General features: G+C 39.6%; 1 protein-coding gene across 3 annotated transcripts in view; it reads left to right on the top strand.

Moving 5' to 3' along the window:
• Positions 1–26,522, top strand: part of LOC106084949 (thioester-containing protein 1 allele R1) — a 58,638-nt gene that overhangs the window by 17,763 nt on the left and 14,353 nt on the right. For all 3 annotated transcript variants that reach the window (XM_013248937.2, XM_013248935.2, XM_013248936.2), the window contains 8 exons: positions 17,010–17,187; positions 17,253–17,731; positions 17,787–18,117; positions 22,410–22,598; positions 22,658–22,752; positions 25,389–25,500; positions 25,566–25,712; positions 25,768–25,891. In XM_013248937.2, coding sequence (XP_013104391.2) covers positions 17,010–17,187; positions 17,253–17,731; positions 17,787–18,117; positions 22,410–22,598; positions 22,658–22,752; positions 25,389–25,500; positions 25,566–25,712; positions 25,768–25,891 — 1,655 coding nt within the window. The remainder of the gene's footprint in view (positions 1–17,009; positions 17,188–17,252; positions 17,732–17,786; positions 18,118–22,409; positions 22,599–22,657; positions 22,753–25,388; positions 25,501–25,565; positions 25,713–25,767; positions 25,892–26,522) is intronic.

The following is a 26,522-nucleotide window of genomic DNA, read 5'->3' as shown; positions in this document are numbered from 1 at the left end:
TTGAAGTAATAACAGAACACCACATGCAAAATTTCAGCCAAATCGGACAAAAATTGCTGCTTGTAAGGGGTTAAGAAGTCAAATCAGGAGATCGGTTTATATAGGAGCTATATCAGGTTATAGACCGATTAAGGACGTTCTTAGCACAGTTGTTAAAAGTAGTAACATAACAACACATGCAAAATTTTAACCAAATTGGACAAAAATTGCGGCTTGTAAGGGGTTAAGAAGTCAAATCGGCAGATCGGTTTATATGGGAGCTATATCAGGTTGTACACCGATTTTGGACGTACTTGGCACAGTTGTTTGAAGTAATAACAGAACACCACGTACACAATTTCAGCCAAATCAGATATAAATTGCGGCTTCCAGGGGCTCAAGAAGTCAAAACGGAAGTTCGGTTTATATGGAAGCTATATCTAAATCTGAACCGATATAACCCATTTTCAACCCCCAACGACCTACATCAGTATTAGGTATCTGTGCAAAATTTCAAGCGGTCAGCTTTCCGCGTTCGATCGCTATCGTGATTTCGACAAACGGACGGACGGACATGGCTAGATCGACTCAGAAAGTCGGGACGATCAAGAAAATGTACATACTTTATGGGGTCTTAGACGAATATTTCGAGATGTTTCAAACGGAGTGACTAGATTAGTATACCCCCATCCTATGGTGGTGGGTATAAAAATAGTCTATAATAAGTCTATACAAACGATAAACCATTATGTCAAGATACTATGTCAAAAGCCATATGGCGTATGCACGAAATTTGTCATTGTTAGTTTTGGATGGTCATATGATGTACTAAAAAATTCATTATATATATATATATATATATATATATATATATATATATATATATATATATATATATATATATATATATATATATATATTAGGATATCAAATAATGTATATCCTAATATGTGTGTCCATGTATTCTTGTAATCAAATGTATTCTTTGATTACAAGAATACATGGACTCACAGACGGACATAGCTAAATTGAATCAGAAAGTTATTCTGAGTCGATCGGTATACTTATCAATGTGGTGGTGGTGTAGGGTATAACAAGTAAAAGCGTGCTATGTTCGGCCGGGCCGAATCTTATATACCCTTCACCATGGATCGCATTTGTCGAGTTCATTTCCCGGCATCTATTCTTAGGCAAAAAAAGGATATAAGAAAAGATTTGCTCTGCTATTAGAGCGACATCAAGATATGGTCCGGTTTGGACCACAATTAAATTATATGTTGGAGACCTGTGTAAAATGTCAGCCAATTCGAATAAGAATTGCGCCCTTTGGGGGCTCAATAAGTAAAATGGAGAGATCGATTTATATGGGAGTTGTATCGGGCTATAGACCGATTCAGACCATAATAAACACGTATGTTGATGGTCATGAGATAATCCGTCGTACAAAATTTCAGGCAAATCGGATAATACAATAATTGCGACCTCTAGAGGCTCAAGAAGTCAAGATCCCAGATCGGTTTATATGGCAGCTATATCAGGTTATGAACCGATTTGAATCTTATTTGACACAGTTGTTGAAAGTAAGAATAAAATACGTCTTGCAAAATTTCAGCCAAATCGGATAGGAATTGCGCCCTTTAGAAGAAGAAGGCTCAAGAAGTCAAGTCCCCAGATCTGTTTATATGACAGCTATATTTTGTTATGGACCGATTTGAACTATACTTGGCACAATTATTGGATATCATAACAAAACACGTCGTGCAATCGTCAATCATTCCAATCGGATAAGAATTGCGGTCCCTAGAGGTTCAAGAAGTCAAGACCCAAGATCGGTTTATATGACAGCTATATCAGGTTATGGACCGATTTGAACCATACTTGGCACTGTTGTTGGATATCATAACAAAACACGTGGTGCAAAATTTCATCCCAATCGCATAAGAATTGCGCACTCCAGAGGCTCAAGAAGTCAAGACCCAAGATCGGTTTATATGGCAGCTATATCAAAACATGGACCGATATGGCGCATTTACAATACCATCCGACCCACACTAATAAGAAGTATTTGTGCAAAATTTCAAGCGGCTAGCTTTACTCCTTCGAAAGTTAGCGTGCTTTCGACAGACAGACGGGCGGACATGGCTAGATCGACATAAAATGTCGCGACGATCAAGAATATATATACTTTATGGGGTCTCAGAGGAATGTTTCGAGATGTTACAAACAGAATGACGAAATTAGTATACCCCCCATCCTATGATGGAGGGTATAAAAAGATTTAGTTTTAAATGCCAAAAAAAGCTATTTGTGCGAGTTTTGCCTATTCGTTATATAGCACATACGGTTCGAATAAAACACTTTTAATTTCTGTGGGAAATTTTCTTGTTTAGTGCTATGTAATGTGAACAAGCGATTGTCTTTTTTTTACGTTACAAATATGGTTGACAATAGCCCCAAGAAATGGGTGGAAGATGGAAAACAATTACAAAGGCGACGACAGCAATTCGCTGATGGATGCCTAAATGAAAGTTGTTTTATGTTTTGGTGTTACTGGGTTGCAGGGCCGTTCTCAGCGGTGGTGGTGGTGATTCAAGACTACTTTCATTAGTGTGTGGCTAAGCCAGAAAATAAAACTAGGTTTAACTACAATTTTAATGTGACCATCATAAATCACCATACTTAATTAGTGTTATTTTTATTCGTCTTGGAATTTGAATTTTGCCTTGCAGCATTTCATGCCGCTGCAGTGTCGTTGTGTGCTCAGGCATCTTTCGAAAGAGTAATTTTGCTATTATTTAAAAATTTTTTCTTATAATTGATCTCACGGAATTATTTTAATTACATAACAAGGGAAGAAATATAGAGATAATAATAAAAATAAAATACTTTAAATGGAATTTAATTATAAACATTGTTTAAAATTTCATTTAGGGTATGGGTATAAATGTATTCGCAATAGCAGGAAATAATTTTAGGTGCTTACCAGATATATTTTAGATAAGCTAAACTTAGTTAAATGCAATGAGAAAGAACAAACGTGAAATGGAATCGAGCTTCATCATTGTAATCACTCGAAGTTCCTCTCACTGCATAGAAATTTGATTAAAGTATGCGTTCAAACTTTTATGTAGCAAGGTTTGCAAAAATGTAGTCAGAGAAAATCTTTCGTTTTGCATTTTCGAAAACCGGGACGGGCCTGTATATCTCAGTTTCAGCTATAACAAGTAAGGATAGGCAAAGTTCAAGCGGTATGGACTGTACGAGGGTTGCCTTCTATATTTCGGTAATGGACAACCCTTGTATTGCAATCTGCCAACTGACAGCTCTATCGTAAAGCTCTACTTTTTTGAGGTTATACGTACTCAGAACGTTATGACATACAGGCGCTATTTGTGTTGTTTACGGTATCTTAAATGATTCGTCTTGCCCAAAAAATGGAGTTAAATCGTGAACATTTTCGTGCGATTATTTTTTACAACTTTCGACGTCAACAACAGTGCATCGATGAACTTAACTCAATGTTTGGATATGTAGCTCCATCAAGGACCACACTCAACCACATTTTTTATTCAAAACAGCAAAAATGTTTGCTAAAACAGCAATTTTTGTCTACTGATAATGGGAAAGCAGATATTACTGCTGTTTGAGTAAACATAAGGCTGCTGTATTGGCAAACATTTCTTACTGCTATTTCAACTAACAAAATATGCCGTATTGAGTACACAAGTCTGCTGAAAAAAAATTTGTATGCTACGTTTTATGGTTGCCTTTTAATTGTTTTGGTTACTTTAGGTATTTTTTAGATTTTTTTAGACCTTTTTTTAGAAGTTATGATTTTTATTTGTGGAATGTCACTGTAAAGAAGCTACCTGATCCATACATTACATTTCGAAATGTGGCTGAGCTTGCACGCATTTTTTCTTAATGCTCTAATAGTGTGCACATGACTGGCATGGCCTTTTGTATCTAAATTTAAAGAAAAAAGGCTACGGAAAGTATACATTCAGTGGTGATTATAAACATCCACTGAGACAAATACTAACACCTCGATATTGATGTGGGACCCCATAAAGTATTGGGTTGCCCAAAAAGTAATTGCGGATTTTTCATATAGTCGGCGTTGACAAATTTTTTCACAGCTTGTGACTCTGTAATTGCATTCTTTCTTCTGTCAATTATCAGCTGTTACTTTTAGCTTGCTTTAGAAAAAAAGTTTAAAAAAGTATATTTGATTAAAGTTCATTCTTAGTTTTATTAAAAATGCATTTACTTTCTTTTAAAAAATCCGCAATTACTTTTTGGGCAACCCAATATATATATTCTGGATCGCCTCGTCATTCTGATTCGATCAAGCCATGTCCGTCTATCCGTTCGTCCTTCTGTCCGTCTTTCCATCGGTCCCTCCTTCCGTCCGTCCGTCTGTCGAAATTACGATATCGGTCGAACGTGTAAAGCTAGCCTTTTGAAATATTGCCCGTATAAACCGGGCAACAACTGTACAAAGTATGATTCAAATCGGTTCATAAGCTGATATAGCTGTCATATAAACCGATCTGGGGACTTGACTTCTTGGGCTTCCAGAGGGCGCAATTCCTATCCGATTTGGCTGAAATTTTTGCATGACGTATTTTATTCTTACTTTCAACAACTGTGTCAAATAAGATTCAAATCGGTTTATAACCTGATATAGCTGCCGTATAAACCGATCTGGAATCTTGACTTCCTGAGTCTCTAGAGGTCGCAATTATTGTATTATCCGATTTGCCTGAAATTTTGTACGACGGATTTTCTCATGACCATCAACATACGTGTTTATTATTGTCTGAATCGGTCTACAGCCCGATACACCTCCCATAAAAATCGATCTCTCTATTTTACTTATTGAACCCCCAAAGGGTGCAATTCTTATTCGAATTGACTGACATTTTACACAGGTCTCCAACATATAATTTAATTGTGGTCCAAACCGGACCATATCTTGACGTCGCTCCAATAGCAGAGCGAATCTTTTCTTTTATCCTTTTTGTGCCTAAGAAGAGATGCCGGGAAAAGAACTCGACAAATGCGATCCATGGTGGAGGGTATATAAGATTCGGCCCTTCCGAACTTAGCAGGCTTTCACTTGTTATACCCACCACCGAAGGATGGGGGTATATTCATTTTGTCATTCCGTTTGCAACACATCGAAATATCCATTTCCGACCCTATAAAGTATATATATTCTTGATCAGCGTAAAAATCTAAGACGATCTAGCCATGTCCGTCCGTCTGTCTGTTGAAATCACGCTACAGTCTTTAAAAATAGAGATATTGAGCTGAAATTTTGCACAGATTCTTTTTTGTCCATAAGCAGGTTAAGTTCGAAGATGGGCTATATCGGACTATATCTTGATATAGCCCCCATATAGACCGATCCGCCGATTAAGGGTCTTTGGCCCATAAAAGCCACATTTATTATCCGATTTCGCTGAAATTTGGGACAGTGAGTTGTGTTAGGCCCTTCGACATCCTCCGTCCATTTGGTCCAGATTGGTCCAGATTTGGATATAGCTGCCATATAGACCGATCCTCCGATTTAGGGTCTGAGGCCCATAAAAGCCACATTAATTATCCGATTTTGCTGAAATTTGGGGCAGTGAGTTGTGTTAGGCCCTTCGACTTCCTTCGTTAATTTGGCGTAGATCGGTTCCGATTTGGATATAGCTGCCATATAGACCGATCCTCCGATTTAGGGTCTTAGGCCCACAAAAGCCAAATTTATTATCCGATTTTGATGAAATTCGGGACAGTGAATTGTGTTAGGCCCATCGACATCCTTCGTCAATTTGGCCCAGATCGGTACAGATTTGGATATAGCTGCCATATAGACCTATCTCTCGATTTAAGGTTTTGAGGCCATAAAAGGCGCATTTATAATCCGATTTCACTGACATTTTGGGACAGTGAGTTGTGTTAAGCTATTCAAAAACTTTCTGCAATTTGGCCCAGATTGGTCCAGATTTGGATAAATCTACCATATAGACCGATCTTTCAATTTAACGTTTTGGCCCAAAAAAGGCACATTTTTAATCCGATTTCGATGAAATTTGACACATCTGTGTCGTATGTGGTTCAGATCGTTCTATATTTGACCAATATTTTGTTCTACAAAATTGAACAATGGCTTCTATTTATTAAACCACTCAATGTCCGTGTCAAAATTGGTCCAAATCGGACCATTTTTCAGTATAGCCGCTATGGGGGCATAAATTATACATTTTTCACCGGATTATGATGAAAGATGGTTTACATATATAGCCAAGGTGGTGGATATCCAAAGTTCGGCACGGCCGAATTTAACGGCTTTTTTTTTGTTTCAATTACGATCGTGATTGAAATTTTTGACATTTTCAATTAAAATATTAATTGATTCAAACATTTTTTTAAATGAATTTAAAGTTTTTTTCGATTACGATCGCGATTAAAATTTTTGACTCAATAACTTTTTTAATTGAATTTAAAAAAATTTACTGTCAGCTTACGTAACAGCTTTTTATGGAAAGATATGTAGACATACCTGTGCAACTGTAGGAAAAAAAATGTATTATCAATTTATAAAGGAAATTTTTCTTTCAAAAGTTGGAAAAATTGCCATCATCACATTTAGTTTGACTAATTTTTAAAGTGTGTGCCATTCACAAGGCTTCCCTTCCCTTATGAATAGAAACACCTATATGGGTCACGTAATCACATCTGGGATTTCGGGTACCGTTAAATCTCGCGCCCACTAAAAACCGAACAAAAAATTTAAACATGCCAAATCAGCTATGCTGTTATTAAACTAAGTCCAACATTGAAGTCATCATTGTGTACCAACCACCACCATAAAATCAAGAAGCCAAAAACTACAACAGTCGATTTCAACACAAAGCCATTATTGGACAATTTGGCCAAAATCACATTAAGCCGGAACAATGCCATTTATCTTGGATGAATGTAAACATTCGGTGCGCTATCATTGGAATGTGTATCTTTGGAATTTGATGTTGTGTCTTTGCGTCTTCTCCATCTTCTCTTATCTGTGGAGATCACTTAAAACCTATGAAGAAAAGACTGACAATAGTTCAAGAGATGAAACGAAAAAACAATAATAAAATGCGTAGGTGAATAAAAGGTTGTTGATATCAGATGTGTTTATTTTGGATACCCTGCTCGAATTTATGTGGGCTAACTTAACTTTTGCAGCAAATATGCGGCAATACCTAAACGAGTTAAAGCTGGGAAAATTTGCAATTCATCAAAATATTCATTTGTAACCCTATAAAGTATAGATATTCTAGGGACCGAACAAGGATGATCGAGATATCGGTTTACATGGGAGCTATATCAGGTTATAGCTTGCTTTGGATCGTATTTGGCACAGTTGTTGGAAGTCATAACGGAACACCACATGCAAAATTTCAACCAAATTGGATAAAAATTGCGGTTTGTAAGGACTCAAAAGTCAATTCGGGAGATCGGTTTATATGGGAGCTATATCTAAATCTGAACCGATATGATCCATTTGGAATCTCCAATCTCTCCGACCTACATCAATATTAGGTATCTGTGCAAAATTCCAAGCAGCTAGCTTTACGCGTGCGACCGCTATCGTGATTTCGGCAGATGGACGGACGGACGTGGCTAGATCGACTCAGAACGTGGAGACGATCAAAAATTTATGGAGCCTTAGAGGAATATTTCGAGGTGTTACAAACGGAATGACAAGATCAGTACAACCCCATCATATGGTGGTGGGTATAAAAATCTAAGACGATCTAGCCGCGTCCGTCCGTCTGTCTGTTGAAATCACGCTACAATCTTTAGCAAGTGAAAGCGTGCTTACTTCGGCCGAGCCGAATCTTGGGAACCCACCACCATGGATTCAACTAAAATATGGGAGCTATATATAGTTATAGACTGAATTGGACCGTACTTGTTGAGAGTCATAACAAAACACTATATGGAAAATTTCAGCCAAATTGGGTAAAAATCGCGACTTGTATGGGCTCAAGAAGTCAAATCGGGAGATCGGTTTATATGGGAACTATATCATGTTCTTGACCGATTGAACCGTACTTAGCACAGTTGTTGGTAGTCATAACAGAATACCATGTGCAATATTTCAGCCAAATCGGATGAAAATTGCGGCTTCCAGAGACTCAAGAAGTCAAATCGGGAGATCGGTTTATATGGGAGCTATGTTAGGTTATAGACCGATTCGGACTGTACTTACTTAGTTGTTGGAAATCATAACGAAACACTATGTGCAAAATTTCAACCAAATCGAAACTTCCAGAGGCTCAATAAGTTAAATCGGCAGATCGGTTTATATGGGATTTATATCAGGTTATACGCAGACTTGAACCGTACTTGGCACACTTGTTGGAAGTCATAACATAACATCAAAAATTGCGGTTTCCAGGGGCTCAGGAAGTCAAATCGGCAGATCGGTTTATATGGGAGCTATATTATGTTATAGACCGATTTACATTGGCTCTATTATTGGGAGTCATAACAGAATAATATGTGCAAAATTTCAGCCAAATCGAACAAAAATTGTGGCTTCCAGGGGCTCAAGGAATCAAATCGGAAGATCGGTTTATATGGGAGCTATATTAGGTTATGGACCGATTCGGACCAAACTTGGCACAGTTGGTTAAAGTTATAACAGAATATCAGGTGGACTAAAAAAAAAAAAAAATTGGACTATTGGCTTCCATGGGCTCAAGAAGTCAATTTTATAATTTAATCAGAATTTCGAGACGATCAAAAATATATATACTTTATGGGGTCCTAGATCAATATTTCGAGGCGTTACAAACGGAATGACTAGATTAGAATATCCAATGGTGCTGGGTATAAAAATAGAGGTATTGAGTTGGAACCTTGCTCAGATTCTTTTTTTTTGTCCACAGGGAGGTTAAGTCCGAAGATAGACTATATCGGACTATATCTTGATATAGCCTTCATATACACCGATCTGCCGATCTGCGAGTTAAGGTCTTAGGCGCATTAAAACCACATTTTATACCCTCCACCATAGGATGGTGGATGGTATGGTTGAAAGTATGGTTCAAATCGGTTCATAACCTGATATAGCTGCCATATAAACCGATCTTGGGTCTTGACTTCTTGAGCCTCTAGAGGGCGCAATTCTTATCCGATTTGAATGAAATTTTGGCCGATGTGTTTTGGTATGATATCCAACAATTGCGCCAAGTATTGTTTAAATCGGTCCATAACCTGATATAGCTGCCATATAAACCGATCTTGGGTCTTGAATTCTTGAGCCTCTAGAGGGCGCAATTGTCGTCCGATTTAACTAAAATTTTGCACGTAGTGTTTTGGTATTACTTTCAACAACTGTGCTAAGTATGATTCAAATCGGTTCATAATCTGGTATAGCTGTCATATAAACCGATCTTGGATCTTGACTTCTTGAGCCAAGTGATGGCGCAATTCTCATCCGATTTGGCTGAAATTTTGCATGAGGTGTTTTGTTATGATTTCCAATAACTGTGCTTAGTATGGCGTAAATCGATATAGAACCTGATATAGCTGCCATATCTGGGATCTTGACTTTTCGAACCTCTAGAGGGCGCAATTCTCATCCGATTTAGCTGAAATTTTGTACAAGGCCTTCTCTCATGACCTTCAACATACGTGTCTAGTATGGTCCGAATCGATCAATAGCTTGATACAGCTCCCATATAAACCTATCTCCCGATTTTGCTTCTTGAGCCCTTACAAGGCGCAATTCTTATCCGAATGAACTGAAATGGTCCGCATCGGACTATAACTTGATATAGCTCCAATAGGATAACAGTTCTTATTCAATATTCTATGTTTGTCTAAAAAGAGATACCGCGCATAGAACTCGACAAATGCGATCAATGGTGGAGGGTATATAAGATTCGGTCCGGCCGAACTTAGCACGCTCTTACTTGTTTTATCCCATTTCGTTGAAATTTGGGACAGAGAGTTGTGTTAGACCTCTCAACATCCTTGTTTAGCATGGCCCGGATCGGTCAAGATTTAGATATAGCCACTATATAGACCGATCTCTTTATTTAAGGTCTTGAGCCCATGAAAGGCGCATTTATAGTCTGATTTTGCCGAAATTTGGTTAAGTAAGTTGTGTAAGGCCCCTCGACATCCCTGTTATAGTTTATCTAGATCGATCCATATTTACATATAGCTGCCATATAGACCAATCTCTCGATTTAAGGTCTTGGGCCCATAAAAGGCGAATTTTGGGTCTGATTTCGGTGAAATTTGGTTAAGTAAGTTGTGTAAGGCCCTTCGACATCCCTTGTTTTTTTACCTAGATCGGTCCAGATTTACATATAGCTGCCATATAGACTGATCTCGCGATTTAAGGTCTTGGGCCCATAAAAGGCGAATTTATGGCCGTTTTATCTGAAATTTGGTTAAATGGGCTGTGTTAGGCTACTCGACATTCCTGTTTTATTTTACCTAGATCGATCCAGATTTATATATTGCTGCCATATAGACCAATCTCTCGATTTAAGGTCTTGGGCCCATAAAAGGCAAATTTATAGTCCGATCTCGCTGAAATTTTGGAACAGTCAGTTATGATAGGCCCTCTACATCCTTGTTTAATTTGGCCTGGATCGGTCCAAATTTGGATAAAGCTTCCATATAGACCAATCTCTTGAATTAAGATCTTGGACGCATAATTGGCACATTTATTGCCCGATTTCTCAGAAATTTTGAACAGCGAGTTGTGTTAGGCTCCTCGACATTCCTGTTCAATACGGCCCGGATTGGTTCGGTTTTGCAAATAGCGGCCATATAGACCGATCTCCCGATTGAAGGTTTTAGGCCCATAAAAGGTGAATTTATTCATAGATTTCACTGAAACTAGGCAGAATGATTTTCGCTAGGCTCCTCGACATTCGTTTAAATGTCTTTTTTCGATATAACTGCCATATATACCGATCTCTCAATTTAGGTTCGGGTCCATAACAGGCGCATTTATTGTCCGATTTCGTTTAAATTTGGTATAGCGTTATGTTTTTCGAGTTCCCAGTTCAATACGGCCCAGATCGGTCCAGATTTAGATGTAGCTGCCATATACACCGATCTCCCAATTTAAAGTTTTTGTCAATGAGTTTTGTTAGGCACTTCGATATTCATACCAAATATGGTCAAGATCGGGCTATATTTGGATATAGCTGCTGTATATGCCGACCTCCCAATTTAAGTTCTTAGAACAATAATAGCCCGTTTATTACTCGATTTGACACAGTGGGTTGTATAAGGCTCCTCGACTTTCGTGTTCAATAAGGTTCAGATCGGTCTTATATTTACTTTAAGATTGAAATTTTATATTTATTTGTTTGTTTGTGTGTTCCATATAGACTCAAAAACTGCTGAACCGATTTTCTTGAAACTTTCACAGATGGTGCATAACGATCCCATGGTGAAAATAGGGTACTACATATTTTGATATTTGAAGGTGGGGGCCCTCTTCCTTATCACAATTTTCAGAAACGCCATATCTCGGAGATGGGTGGTGCGATTTAAGCGAACTTTTGTGTGCTCTCTTTTAGTTACCTAAGACAAAAATTTCGTATCCAAATTTCGGTTGGGGAACCAGGGGGGGCCGCCCCACCCGCAAAAACCACCAAATATATTTATATACCAATCACGACAATATGGGACCTAAAATAAAGGTATTTGCGAGTAGAATCTTATACCCGAATGTGGGTCCAAGTGTTTGGGAGATCACCCCAAACCACCCCTAAATCGGATGTATTTACCGATCATGGCAATATGGAACTCAAATGGAAGGTATTTGCGAGTAGAATACAAATCTGATATCCAAATGTGGGACTAAGTTTCTGGGGATCCACCCCTTCCCCAAAAACACCCCCAAACAGGACTTATTTACTGACCATGGTAATATAGGGCTTAAATAAAAGGTATTTAAGTGTAGAATACGAATCTTATATCCAAATGTGGGACCAAAACGTCCCCTAAAGAGGAAAAATTTATGGCCATAACAATATGAGGCTCAAATAAAAGGTCTTTGGGAGTAAAGCACGAATCTGTTATTAATAATCGGGGCAAAGGAGTCTATAGGGCCACCCCACCCCCATAACACCATCCAAATAGGAAATATTTGCTGACCATTGCAATAGCGGGCTTAAATGAGAGGTGTTTTAGAGTTGAACACGAATCTGATATATATTCTCAAGGCCAAGTTACTGAGTGGCCGCCCCATCCCCTAAAACAACCCCCCCCCCCACCGGTCATGTTTGCCGACTATGGAAATATGGAGCTCAAATGAAAGGTATTTGGGAGTTGACCACGAATCTGATATAAACATTCGCGACCAACTGTCTAGGGGACGTCCCACCACCATAACAGCCCCCAAATAGGACGCACTTGCTCACCAAGACAATTTGGGTCTTCAAGACAGTGGAGCTCGATATTGATGGTTTTTAGGGGCCATACCCCAAAACCGTGCATATTTGCTGAATTTTGCACTAAGGGATTTAGATGAAAGGTATTTGAGATTAGAAAATGAATTTGATATCCAATTTCGAGGCCAATGGCCAATAAGATGTTGAAATAAATGACATATAGATATATGAGAATATAGCATGATGCTGATATATTTTTAGGGTGTTTGGGGGACCACCAAACTCCGCAAAACACCACTAAATCGGGCATATTTACCAACGATGTCAATGTGGGGCTCAAATGGAAGGTATTGGGGAGTAGAGCTCTACCCCTTTTCCAAAACACCCCATAAACAGGTATTATTTACAGACCATCGCAATATCGGACTCAAATAAAGGAATTTGGGAGTAGGATACGTATCTGATATCCAGTGCAGGATAACGTGTTTAAAAATTTACCGACCATGCCAATGTGGCTCAAATAAAAGGTATTTGAGATTAGAAAACGAATTTGAGAACCAATTTTGGGGCCAAATATTTGGCCCTGAAATCAATGGCAATATGGGGTTTAAATGAATGGTATTTGACATAAGAGCACGATGCTAATGTTTTTCTCAGGGCCAAGTGTCTGGGGGACCACTTCACCCCCAAAAACACCCCGAAATAGGACAGACGTATTTATCATGGCAATATGGGGCTCCTACTGCCAAAATCCCCATGAGATTATCAGGCTCAAATATCTAACGTTCAAACTTAGATGATCCTAAAACCAGAGAGAGAGTTAGTCAAGCGATATATATACTTTTTTCTTAGCATGGTATTTCACTAAAAGCTCTTTAATTGTCGAAAATAATTATTTCAAGAATAATTTTGTTCCGTATAAAGTAAAAGAAGGCATGGCAGAGCGGGGCCTGTTCAGCTAAAAAACTAAATTTTAATTAAATTTTCTCTAGAGACAAAATTTCACTAAGGACAAAATTTTCTTTATTGCCCATAATAGGGTATAAGGTATGTGAATTGCGAAGCCTTCAATTTCTCACGAGCGTCTGATAGTTGCAGTCTATTCATATCATAGTGCTCAGTTGTATTTTCCGTATTGTACGAATGCTTATTGTTTGAGGGGTTATTGTACTTCTCCATTCATATATGCTGAAATACAATGGCCATTAACGTAATGATGATTATAGCTATGGCAGTGACGACGGCGGATGTGATGCTGTAACCATCTGCGCTATACTGCCGACAAGCATCACTGTGAAGTTTTGAAGATGAGATGTCGATGGTTATATCTCATTGAAGGCGAATATTAGAAAGTAAATTTTTTGTGAACACCATCAAATTCCTATGTTCATAGAAACAAATATTTTAATCTTCGGCTCTTGGCATATATTTTACACTTCACATGGCAAGCTTTGAAAGATTACCTTTGTTTGGTGTCAATAATTCCCAAGTACTGATGAAAAAGGCGGGTTTCAGTGCAGGCAAATATGGACTCGATGTTCGATGGAGATTTGAAGTTTACTCTGAAAAGAAGTGGAACATGTCAATTTATAGAAAATACCAGAAAGGAAAATAAGACCTTTGCGCTCTCAATTTCATACTGGGATGTTATATTTAGAAGTGAGTCTATGTGCACCAAAGAACAGTGGGCCAAACGGCGAAAAAAGTGGAAATCAATCTTGTTGACCTAAGCGGTAAAAAATATTCTAGAAATTTGTATAGGAGGACATAGGTCTTCAGGAAAATGGCGTTGTTAGGGTATATCTTTAATATAGGTTGTCAAAGTTAAGGTGTTAAGAAATCATGTCAATATCTTCAGCGTATAAAAAAGGTCATCGATTTAAATACGAAAAATATGTTCTTGTCAAAATTTTCCAAAAAGATACCACTATTTTCTTTAAATTTTCGTAAACTGTGGCCATCAAAGCGATATCATTTCATTCAATTTTCATAAAGCGGAGGTATTGAGAAAAGTTTGAAATACTGATTTAACTCATATTGATATCAATCTATTTTACACATAATTTATTTTCTACATTCGTGCCTCTGACATTCATTCCAAAAATAGGGGAAAATTGCATTTTTCTTAAAACGAAAACTCAAATACACATATCTCGATAATTTTTCTGAGTTTTGCAGACAAATAGTATACTTAAACAAACAAAAAGTAAATTCTGCCCGAATTTTTTTACAAAAATCCCAGGGACCCCTTTCGGCAAAGATGTTTTCAAAATCAGCATTTTTTAGTAACTTTGCTGTGGGAGGCTACAAAAAAAAGTTTGCATGGTTTCAGGGGATAAAAGAAGCAAAAAAAAAACATAAGACAAAATGAGGGATATGGGCTTTGGAATTTGAGAACTCGAGGGGGGCGGTTTCGCTCGCCTATTTGGAAGAACATAGAGCACCCGTTTAAGTTGACATTTCTTGTTCAAAATTCACTTTTAAACCAACTACAATATGTCCTCTTTACAAGCAAAACAAGTAAAAAGGTGTTAAGTTCGGCCGGGCCGAACTGTGGATACCCACCACCTCGGGTATATATGTAAACCACCTTTCGTCATAGTCCGGTAAAAAATGCAAAATGTATGCATTGTTTAATTTTGTGGAACAAAATATTGGTCTTTTTGTTAGCTATATCTAAATCTAGACCTATCTGAACCATATATGACACGGATGTCGAAAAGCCTAACATAAGTAACTGTGTTAAATTTCATCGCAATCTGAATATAAATGCGCTTTTTATGGGCCAAGACTTTCAATCGAGAGAACGGTCTATATGGCAGCTATATCCATATCTGGACCGATCTCGGCCAAATTGCAAAAAGATGTCGGCCACTCGACACAACTTACTGCATCAAATTTTGGCAAAATCGGACAAAAAAATTCTACTTTTACGGGCCCAAGATCCTCATTCGGGAGATCGGTCTATATGACAGCTATATCCAAATCTGGACCGATGTAGGCCAAATTAAAGAAGAATGCCGATGAGCCTAATACAACTCACTGTCCCAAATTTTGGCTACATCGGACAATAAAAGCGCCTTTTATGGGCCCAAGACCTTAAATCGAGAGATCGGTTTATATTACAGATATATCCAAATCTGGACCGATGTAGGCCAAATTAAAGAAGAATGCCGATGGGCCTAACACAACTCACTGTCCCAAATTTTGGCTAAATCGGACAATAAATGCGCCTTTTATGGGCCCAAGACCTTAAATCGACAGATCGGTCTAAATGGCAGCTATATCCATATCTGGACCGATATCGGGTAAATTGCAAAAAGATGTCGAGTGGCCTAACACAACTCACTGTCCCAAATTTTGGCGACATGGGACAATAAATGCCCCTTTTATGGGCCGAAGACCCTAATTCGACAGATCGGTCTATATGACAGCTATATCCAAATCTGGACCGATGTAGGCCAAATTAAAGAAGAAAGACGATGGGCCTAACACAACTCAATGTCCCAAATTTTGGCTAAATCAGACAATAAATGCGCCTTTTATGGGCCCAAGACCTTAAATCGAGGGATCGGTCTATATGGCAACTATATCCATATCTGGACCGATCTTGGCCAAATTAAAAAAAATTGTCGATGAGACTAACACAACTCAATGTCCCAAATTTTGGCTAAATCAGACAATAAATGCGCCTTTTATGGACCCAAGACCTTAAATCGGAAGATCGGTCTATATGACAGCTATATCCAAATCTGGATAACGACTGGCCTAACACAACTCACTGTTCAAAATTTCAGTAAAATCGGATAATAAATGTGGCTTTTGGCACTTTGTATATTTTGTCACGAATCCAAATCATACACAACAAGTAAAAGCGTCTAAGTTCATCCGGGCCGAATCTTATATACCCACTACCATGAATCCAAGTCGACATGAGCTCATATGCCAACTTATGCAAAGACAATATATCCGTTTGACCTGGTGTAATGATGTCATGCTTCCTCTTCATAGACATATATAAGCCACGTTTCTGAAAGCGGTTCCTTCAGTTCAGCTTCCTTTCCACGATTCAGTCATTTTACTGTATTCGATATTCCTTCCAAATAGTTTTTGCAAGGAGTTGACGTTGGCTCAGTTTTATGTCATTCCCAAGGCTCTCTCGGCCTATCTACGTAGAACATTTAGATCACTTCCCCACAGTAGTATAATAACATCGTCCACTTGGATCAGGCGAGGTCCTCTGCAGATTATGATCCACATCTTATCCATCTATTATGATGTATATACCCTATATAGTCTCTGGGAGCCTAGTCCACCAGGCACTGGTCTAATGATTTCCTATCGGTTTACTTTTCGTGGTTTGGGTTGGTTTCCATGAGACTTTGCCACAAATATTGATATAAGTTTCGAATTCAATTTACAAACTCCTTTCATTTGAGTCCTATCTTGTGCCAATCGGTTCACTTTTTAGTTTGGGTGGTATTTTTTGGTTTAAAGGGGAGAGTCCGCCCCCTCCAGACAAACAAATGCACTACAATTTTTATTTAATAAATAATTTATGTTTATATATTATGTTATAAAATCAATTATCATGTTTATTTATTTATGTTCCTTCAGATTATATTCCATCATTGCACCGAATACATTAAGGCCCAATTCACAATACCATGTAGCCGTAAGTATACACAAATCACCAGAGCCAGTGCGAGTAAAGGTAGGCATCATTGGCAGTACCTACAGTGACTTCAAGACAGCCGAGGTTCGACCATACTCCACAGAGATGGTGCATTTTGATGTAAGTTTCATGAACTTGTCAAACCTTTTCTTTATGCATTCATTATTCATATCTGTATTTTCTAGATACCTGCCCTTAAAAGTGATCGCTATAATCTAACTGCTGAAGGTCTCTCGGGGATTCGTTTCACCAATGAGACACGGCTGAATTTCGATGCCCATCAATTCACGGTCATGGTGCAAACTGACAAGGCCATCTACAAACCTAAAGACATTGTCCATTATCGTGTCCTCTTGATGGATGCCAATTTGAAACCGGTCATCAATTATGGCCGTGTCCACATCACCTTACGGGATAGTGGTGACAATGTCATAAGAAGTTATCGCGATGTCAAACTGACTAGTGGTGTTTATGCCAATGATTTGGAACTCTCCGATTATCCTAAATTAGGAGAATGGTCGGTTGAAGTGGAGGTCATGGAAGAGACATACAAGCGTACTTTCGAAGTTGTGGAATATATTTTACCCAAGTTTGTGGTAGATATAGACACGGACAAGCATGTCATCTACAAGGATGGCAAAATAAGGGCCACCATAAGGGCTTAGTAAGTTTTTACAATGAGCACTACGAGGCAGAGATTCATTTGTCTTGATTTTCAGCTATGACTTTGGAAAACCTATTGTGGGCGAGGCTACTCTTTCCATATATCCCACATTCTTTGGATCACTGCAACCATTCGTCAATGACTTGATTACACGCAAAGTAGTGCCCATAGATGGCAGTGCATATTTTGAATTTGACATTAGAGACGAATTGAAACTGAAGGAAGACTATGAACGTGAATATCTACTGGACGCCTTAGTCGAAGAGACCTCAACAAGTTCTGTACAAAATTTCTCAACTGTGATAACTGTTCACCTCGATCCCTATCGTGTAGAAGCCACCAGATTGCCAAGCAATTATATTCCAGGAGTACCGTTTGAAGTTTCGGTGAGTTTGAAAAAATTTGTATCGAACATATAAATATCGAACGTATATATGTAAACCACCTTTCATCATAATCCGGTGAAAAATGCATAATTTATACCCCCATAGCTGCTTTATCGACATATGGTCCGATTTGGACCAAGATTGGCATGGATCAATATCCATATCTATTAAGTACAAGGCATTGTTCAATTTTGTAGAACCCAATATTGGTCTTTTGGTAGCCATACCCAAATATAGACCGATCGAAAAGGGCTTTTCGACACGGATGTCGAAAAGCCTAACTTAAGTCACTTTGTCAAATTTCGGCGAAATCGGATTATAAATGTGCCTTTTATCGGGCCAAGACTTTAAATCGAGAGATCGGTTTATATGACAGCTATATCAAAATCTGAACCGATCTGGGCCAAATTGAAGAGGGCTGACTAAGGGCCTAACACAACTCACTGTCCCAAATGTCGGCGAAATCGGAAAATAAGTGTGCCTTTTATGGGGCCAAAACCTTTAATCGAGAGATCGGTGTATATAGCAGCTACAATATATCCAAATCAGGATCGATCTAGGCCAAATTGCAAAATGTTGTCGAAGAACGCTACTCACTGTTCCAAATTTCAACATCGGACAACAAATGTGTCTTTTATGGGCCCAAAAACTAATATCGAGAGATCGGTGGCAGCTATATCCAAATCTAACCCGATCTGAGCAAAATTAAAGAATGATGTTGACTGGTCTAACACAACTCTCTGTCCCAAATTTCGGTGGCATCGGACAATAAATGCGCCTTTTATAGGCTCAAAACCTTAATTCGAGAGATCGGTCTATATGGCAGCTATATCCAAATCTGGACCGGACTGTGCCATATTGCAGAAGTGTGTCGAAGAGCCTAACACAACTCATTGTCCCAAATTTCAGCAAACTCCGATAATAAATATGGCTTTTATTGGTTTAAGATCCTAAATAGGAGGATCGGTCTATATGACAGATATTTCCAAATCTTGACCGATCTGGGCTAAATTAAAAAAGTATGTCGAAGGGCCTGACGTGACTCACTATTCCAAACTTCAGCAAAATCCAATAATAAATGTGGCTTTTGTGGTCCTAAGACCCTAAATCGGCGGGGCTATATCAACATATAGCCCATCTTCGAACTTAACCTGCATATGGAAAAAAAAGAATCTGTGCAAAGTTTCAGCTCAATATCACTATTTTTAAAGATTGTACCGTGATTTTAACAGACAGACGGACGGACATGACTAGATCTTCTAAGATTTTTACGCTGATCAAGGATATATATACTTTATAGGGTCGGAAATGGATATTTCGATAAAATGAATATACCCCTCGTTCGGTGGTGGGTATAAAAACAAAAAAAAAACGATGAGTATACCCCTGTGCATGTTTATTCGTTGCTATCTCATCAACGACTGAACCAAGGGAATAAGAATACGTGTGACTTGCCATCAACGCTACCGTAAAGGGCTGGTCATCGCTGGTAAATAGGCAAACAAAGGATAATGGATAAGAACTGCTTTGCAATTGAAGCTGTATCACTACTTCTTTCCCCCTCCGACTTTCGATTCGTCAACGTAATGCATTGCATACATAGGGGAAATCCCCTGCGTGTAGATTGCGAATTCTCGCGAGGAGAGTCTCAGTGAGGAGTCAGGTGGCACTGGCTCTTAATTAAATACTGAGTGCCAATGATACTCGAGATGACAAGGCGAGTTATTGGCGCCGTCAAATAACCAATGACCAACATCAGAGTCTGTTCCCAGGTTAGGGGCGGCTGGCGGCGAGCGTCGGATCTTGGAGCAAGTGGCGAGCCGCCACATGGCTGTTACCCGATCAAAACACGAGAAACCAAATTGATCACTGTTGCTGTTTTATCGATACTTCCATGGCGTTGTGATAGATGGAAGGCATTCATCCAGCGTGTTAGATGTACGATCGATCCGTGGAGCGAATATAGATTCGGATCATTACCTTCTTGCAGCAAAGGTTCGCACCCGTTTGAACATGGCGAGGAAAGTACGATCTGACACTGCACGGAAGCTGGACATTGAGCTTGCGGCTTGCAAACACAACAAATGGCAGTGGCATACTCCACTCGACTGACCCAACTGCTTGATGAAAGCACTCCTTGTTCCGATGATACAATAGCTCAGTGGCAATCTATTGCCCACTCCATGGAAAATGCCGCGAAATCCGGACTCTCGTACCGGAAGCCACCTCCAAGAAACCTATGGTACTACCAAGAGTGTCGAGATGTTATTGAAGCCAAGAATGCGGCATATAGAGCAACCCTGCAATCAGTAGCAACGCGCCAGATGAAGGAGAGGTATCGGGAGAAAAGAAGAAAGGAGAAACGTCTATACCGCAGAAAGAAAAATGAAATGGAAAGACGTGAGTGTGAGCGAATTGAGATGTACAGGAATCAGAATGAAGTCCGGAAATTCTACCAAAGAATTAAACATCATGGCTTTGGTGCAGGCACATTCTCCTGCAGAGACAAAGAAGGAAATCAGGTAACTGACACAGATAACATGCTGAGGATATGGAAAGAACACTTTACCCAACTGGCGGCGAAGAGGATACCACAGAGCCAATCCCTGATGATGGTATTGAATGTTTACTTCCTAGTCAGAATGAGGTCCAAGTAGCAGTGACCCGACTAAAGAAGAACGAGGCAGCAGAAGCCGACGGGTTACCCGCTGAACTATTTAAGACCGGACGCGACACGCTGATACTCTCGAGCGTACTTTGTGAAAGATTAAAACCTAAAGTCAATGAGATAATTGGGCCCTATCAATGCGGCTTTAGACCTGGATAATCCACCCTAGACCAGATATTCACACTGCGCCAAAACCAAGAAAAGACCCGAAAAGGACAAATTAACACCTACCATCTCTTTGTTGACTACAAAGCCGCTTTCGATACTCCTTTATGTTCAAAGGTATTTCAAGCTATGTCTGAGTTTAGTATCCCTGCAAAATTAATTAGACTCTGCAGGATGACACTTCGTGATACGCGTTCCTCAGTAAGAATAGGAAATAATCTCTCCGAACCATTTAATACCAAACGAGGTTTCAGACAAGGAGACAGCCTCTCGTGTGATGTCTTTAACATCCTGCTGGAGAAGATTATACGAGATGCAGAAGTGAATAGATATGGCACACTAATCACAAGAGAGCACATGATACTCGCCTATGCCGACGATATCGATATCATAGGTCGGTCATCGGAGGTAGTAACTGCAGCCTTTGAAAGAATCGAAAGAGAGTCAGTGAAAATGTCTGGCAGTAAATGGAGATAAGACGAAATGAATGGTTTCAACTCCCAAAAAGCCTTGCACGACCGAGCAGATAAAGAAAATGGAGAAAGTTGGGAACCACAACTTTGAGACAGTCAGTAACTTTTCTATCTCGGCACCGCCGTGACCGAAACGAATGACACCAGTTTTGAGATAAAGCGAAGAATAATACTGGCAAACAGATGCTACTTTGGACTAAGTAAGCAGTTTAGAAACAAGGCCACCTCTCGACAGACGAAGATTAAACTATACAAGACACTGATACTACCCGTGCTGTTATATGGTTCTGAAGCATGGGTACTTGTGAAAGCAGATGAGGCAGTGCTTGGAGTATTTGAGAGAAAGATTCTTCGTAAAATATATGGACCAGTATGCGTTAACGGAGAATATAGGCGACGAATGAACCACGAGCTGTATGGGCTGTATGACGACGATAGCATAGTTACACGCATCAATATACAACGGCTGCGTTGGCTAGGTCATGTTGTCAGAATGGATGAAAAAGCTCCAGCAAAGAAGTCTTTTCAAGGCAAACACGGTGGTACACGCAAACCGGGAAGACCAAAAGCCCGATGGAAAGATCAAGTTGTGGGAGACACCTCGAAACTTGGTGTCAGAAATTTTAGAATGAGCGCAGAAGATCGAGGCGCTTGGAACGCTATTCTACGTTCGGCCAGCGGAACAAATATTCTGTCATAGCCATTTAAAGTAAAGTAAAAGTAGGTTGCGAAAAAATATTTATAAACCGATCTTCCGAGTTCACCATTTGAGCCTATTTAGGGTGTAATTTTTTATCAGATTTGGCTGAAGTTTGGCAAAAAAAACTACTGTTAAGACATCATACAGTCATGCCAAATTTGACCCGAATCGGTCTATCAGCTGTATAAACCAATCTCTTGTAAAAGATACAGCACGGCCGAACGTTTTTACCAACTGGATATCAAAGATTACTTTATGGCCTTTCTACCTTTAATACTCATTTTAGGCCAAAGTGCAACGCAATGATGGTGCTATGATGAAAGACTTTAAGCCCGATTTGACAGCCTTCTTAACCAATGTATATGGCAGCAGTGAGATGTATAACCGAACCACTTATACCTTGGATGGTCGAGGTGAAGTGAAAATGAAATTCACCGTGCCTGTGGGAGACAAAGATGAATATCATTCAGTTATAGTAAGTAAGCTTAAAAAATGTTTTAATGTTCCAAATAAAATACATGATTTAATTTTCAGGTTGATTATCAAGGAATTATTACAGACATTGGCAAAGTACCACGCAAACATTTACACAGCAAGAATTTTATAACGGCCAAGGTTTTGAATGAAAAGTAAGTTTCGTAAGACCCTATTATTATTAATATTTCCGGCGTTACTACAAAAGGAGGACGACTATCTGGAGCCACATCTGACCACTATTTTCCCTGCGTGCCTGAGACTTGCATATAATCCGAAAGCCTGGCAGGAGGCAAGGGTGGTATTTATACCTAAGCCCGGCAAGGCCAGTTATGCGACGCCAAAGGCCTATTAGCCTTACGACGTTTCTACTCAAAACCATGGAACCTATTGTGGATACCATGATAAAGAGTAAGACATCCTGCGAAATGCTCAAATACAAACTGCATGCCTATATCAAGGGAAGGTAGGTGGAGACTGCCCTGCACGAGGTTGTGCGTAAAATAGAATAATCCTTCGATGCCAAGACGTACACATTGGCGGTTTGCATTGACATCGAGGGGGCGATTAACAATGTGCGGACCGACATATTGATCCAATCCTTAGACCAATACCGGGTAGATCGAGTCCTTAGAGACTGGATAAACCATATGCTATGGAACAGGTGGATAAATTGCGGGTCCCATGGCATAAATATAAGGGAGAAAGTGGGCACGCCACAAGGGGGCATTTTATCGCCACTCCTAAGGGTGACCACCATAAATAACCTATTACGGATGCTGATTAAGGAGGAATTTGAACCCGCCTGTTATGCAGGCGATGTTATAATACTTCATAAGGGTAAGGATCCGAACCACCTATACAGAAGGGCCGAAAGGATCTTGCATATGGCATGACTGGTCTGGACTCAGGGGTCTCAATGTTAACCCAGAGAACATTGAAATATGCCTGTTCACGAGGAAGACGAAGGTGGGCCAATTTAACGCACCACGTTTCCTTAATAAGACGATTTCGATATCTGAAAAGGTCAAATACTTAGAAGTGATCTTGGATAGGAAACTTAATTGGAAGTGTCACATTCAGGAGCTTACTGAGAAGGCTCACAGATGTTGGGCACAAAGTAGATGGGCCTTAGGTTCGAAATGAGGCCTGAATCCGGGATAATCCACTGGCTCTACAGGAGCGTGATTAGACCACTTACTAACGCCTCAGTAATTTGGGGGACTGTTATGGAGAAAAAGTGCAACATAAGGACCACACAACGGGTTCAGAGAACATGTTGGCTTGGTATAGGCGGAGCGATGAAGACCACGCCCACTAGGGCATTCTAGATATCCTACCCATTGACATACAGATTAAGTGTGCGGCTATGAGACTAAAGGCGATGGGAGAATGGATTGAGGATGGGAGCAGCTCGTACCTTTGCGATATAATCTAGGCGAAGATAGGAAACCTGGAAGGAAGGGAAGAGGTTTCCGATCGGATATCTGAGATGAACATTGAAGTCGAGTGCAAGGCACTGCTGCCATCGGCACAGTCTTGGATTGATGGAACCGTAGTATTGGCATCAGGAAGATCATGTTACACAGATGGATCAAAGCTAGAGGACAGAGTGGGCCTGGGTGTATACATTGAGAACCCAGGGACTCAGATCTGTTTTAGACTGCCTGACCATAATACGGTCCTGCAGGCGGAGATCCGGGCGATCACGAAATGCGTGAAGTAGTGTGGTGCTAACGCGAGAACGTCGAGTGTGAACATCTTTACCGACAGTAAAATTGCCATAAGGACAATAACAAGCAGGACGGTAAGGTCACGAACTGTCTTGCAGTGTAAGAGGGAGATTAACGTCTTCTCTAAGGATGGTAAAATCCGCATCATTTGGGTACCGGGCCATAACGGAGTTAGGGGAAATGAAAGGGCAGACGATTTGGCGGTGAAGGCCAGAGGACTGCCGTCAATAGACTTGGTTAACCCGAAGCCTTTCGAGTCGACGCAGACCGAGTTAAGGGAGTGGGTCTCATCATCTCCCTACACATGCAATCACTTGCCGCACCGATTTTGCATAAGTGAGCCCGTAGTTCTATGTGTCCCGTTATGATACCAATAGCTATAATGACCTCCTTCTTACTTCCTTTCAGTAATAGCATTGTCTTCTCACGATCTGGATCCCTTCATAGGATCTTCGCCGTCCTACCTACTGTTTCGCTGTTCCACAATGTTGCATGTACACTGGTGAACAGCGAAACAGTCGGTAGGACTGCGAAAATCCTATGGGGTAACCCGGATCATGAGAGGTGGAGGCAATTACTGAAAGGAAGTAAAATGGAGGTCAGTATAGCTATTGGTATCATAACGGGACACCGAGGACTACGAGCTCACTTATGTAAAATCGGTGCGGCAAGTGATGGCATATGTAGGGCATGCAGGGAAGATGATGAGACGTTGGAGCATTTCCTTTGCAATTGCCCGGCTTTCGCTTCTAACAGATACCGGCACCTAGGTGTTGACACAATACCAGACATAAACCAACTTAGGGGAGTGATATTGAAAACAATAAAGGATTTTGTGAGTAACACGGAATTCCTAACTAAAAATTTTCTTTTTAGAGGTTACTTTATAGTTTTTAGAGCGTACAACAAGCCGATTACTGGCTTAGCTGTATGTCCATAATGGAATGGTGCGGATTAATATCCGCACCCTCTTTTTAAACTAACCTAAGACCCTATTAAGTATTAAATCATTATTTGAATGCCAATATAAAATTGCCGAAATTTTACTTTGATTTCAGGCCCATGGTTAACCAAGAAGTGTCAATAAACGTACGTTGCAGTGAGCCCATGAGATATTTTGTCTATCAAATTGTGGGTCGGGGTGATATACTTTTATCTCGTTCCGTGGATGTGAGTAACACAATGTACAAAATCCCTAACTTTTCCTTCATATTCTTTGGATTTTTTTTTTGTAGGTTAGCGATAATAACTTCCATACCTTCAAGTTTTTGTCCACATTTGCCATGATGCCTCGTGCCAAACTATTAGTTTATTTGGTTATCAATGGAGAATTTGTTTACGACGAACAGGTTATAGAATTCGAGGAGAACCTTTTGAACAATGTAAGTTAAGTCTTCAAACGTCAATATTTCGTGTTTAATATTCGCTCTTCTTTAGGTACAAATAGAGGCTCCACTGAAAGTTCCTCCTGGTCAGGATATTGATATAACAATCACCTCAAAGCCTTATAATTACATTGGACTCATGATTGTGGACCAGAATGCCATAAATATACGCAAAGGTAAGTGAGAAACACAGGCGGTCATCTGAAACAAAAGAGTGGGGTTTTAAGCATTGTATTTTGCATATAGTATTTGAATTTTTGGTGTTGCAAGAAGGATGCTTTTTTATACCCACCACCGAAGGATGGGGATATATTCATTTTGTCATAAAACCTCAAAATATGCGTCTAAGACCCCATAAAGTATAAATATTTTTGATCGTCACGTCATTTTAAGCCGATTTAGCCATATCCGTCCGTCTGTCTACGAAAGCACGCTAACTTTCGAAGGAGTAAAGCTAGCCGCTTAAAATTTTGCACAAATACTTTTTATTAGCGTAGATCAGTTGGGATTTTAATGGGCCAAATCGTTCCATGTCTTGATATAGCTGCCATATAAACCGATCTTGGGTCTTGACTTCTTCAGCCTCAAGAGCAATTCTCGTCCGATTTGACAGAAATTTTGAACGTGGTGTTTTGGTATCACTTCCAACAACTGTGCTAAGTATGATTCAAATCGGTTTATAACCAGGTATAGCTGCCATATAAACCGATCTTGGATCTTGACTTGACTTTTCATCTGATTTTGCTGAAATTTTGCATGAGGTGTTTTGTTATGATTTCCAATAACTGTGCTAAGGGTAGCATCCTT

Source organism: Stomoxys calcitrans, chromosome 3, assembly GCF_963082655.1.
Source record: "Stomoxys calcitrans chromosome 3, idStoCalc2.1, whole genome shotgun sequence".
NCBI lineage: Eukaryota > Metazoa > Arthropoda > Insecta > Diptera > Muscidae > Stomoxys > Stomoxys calcitrans.
This window is presented reverse-complemented; position numbering and strand designations above follow the sequence as displayed.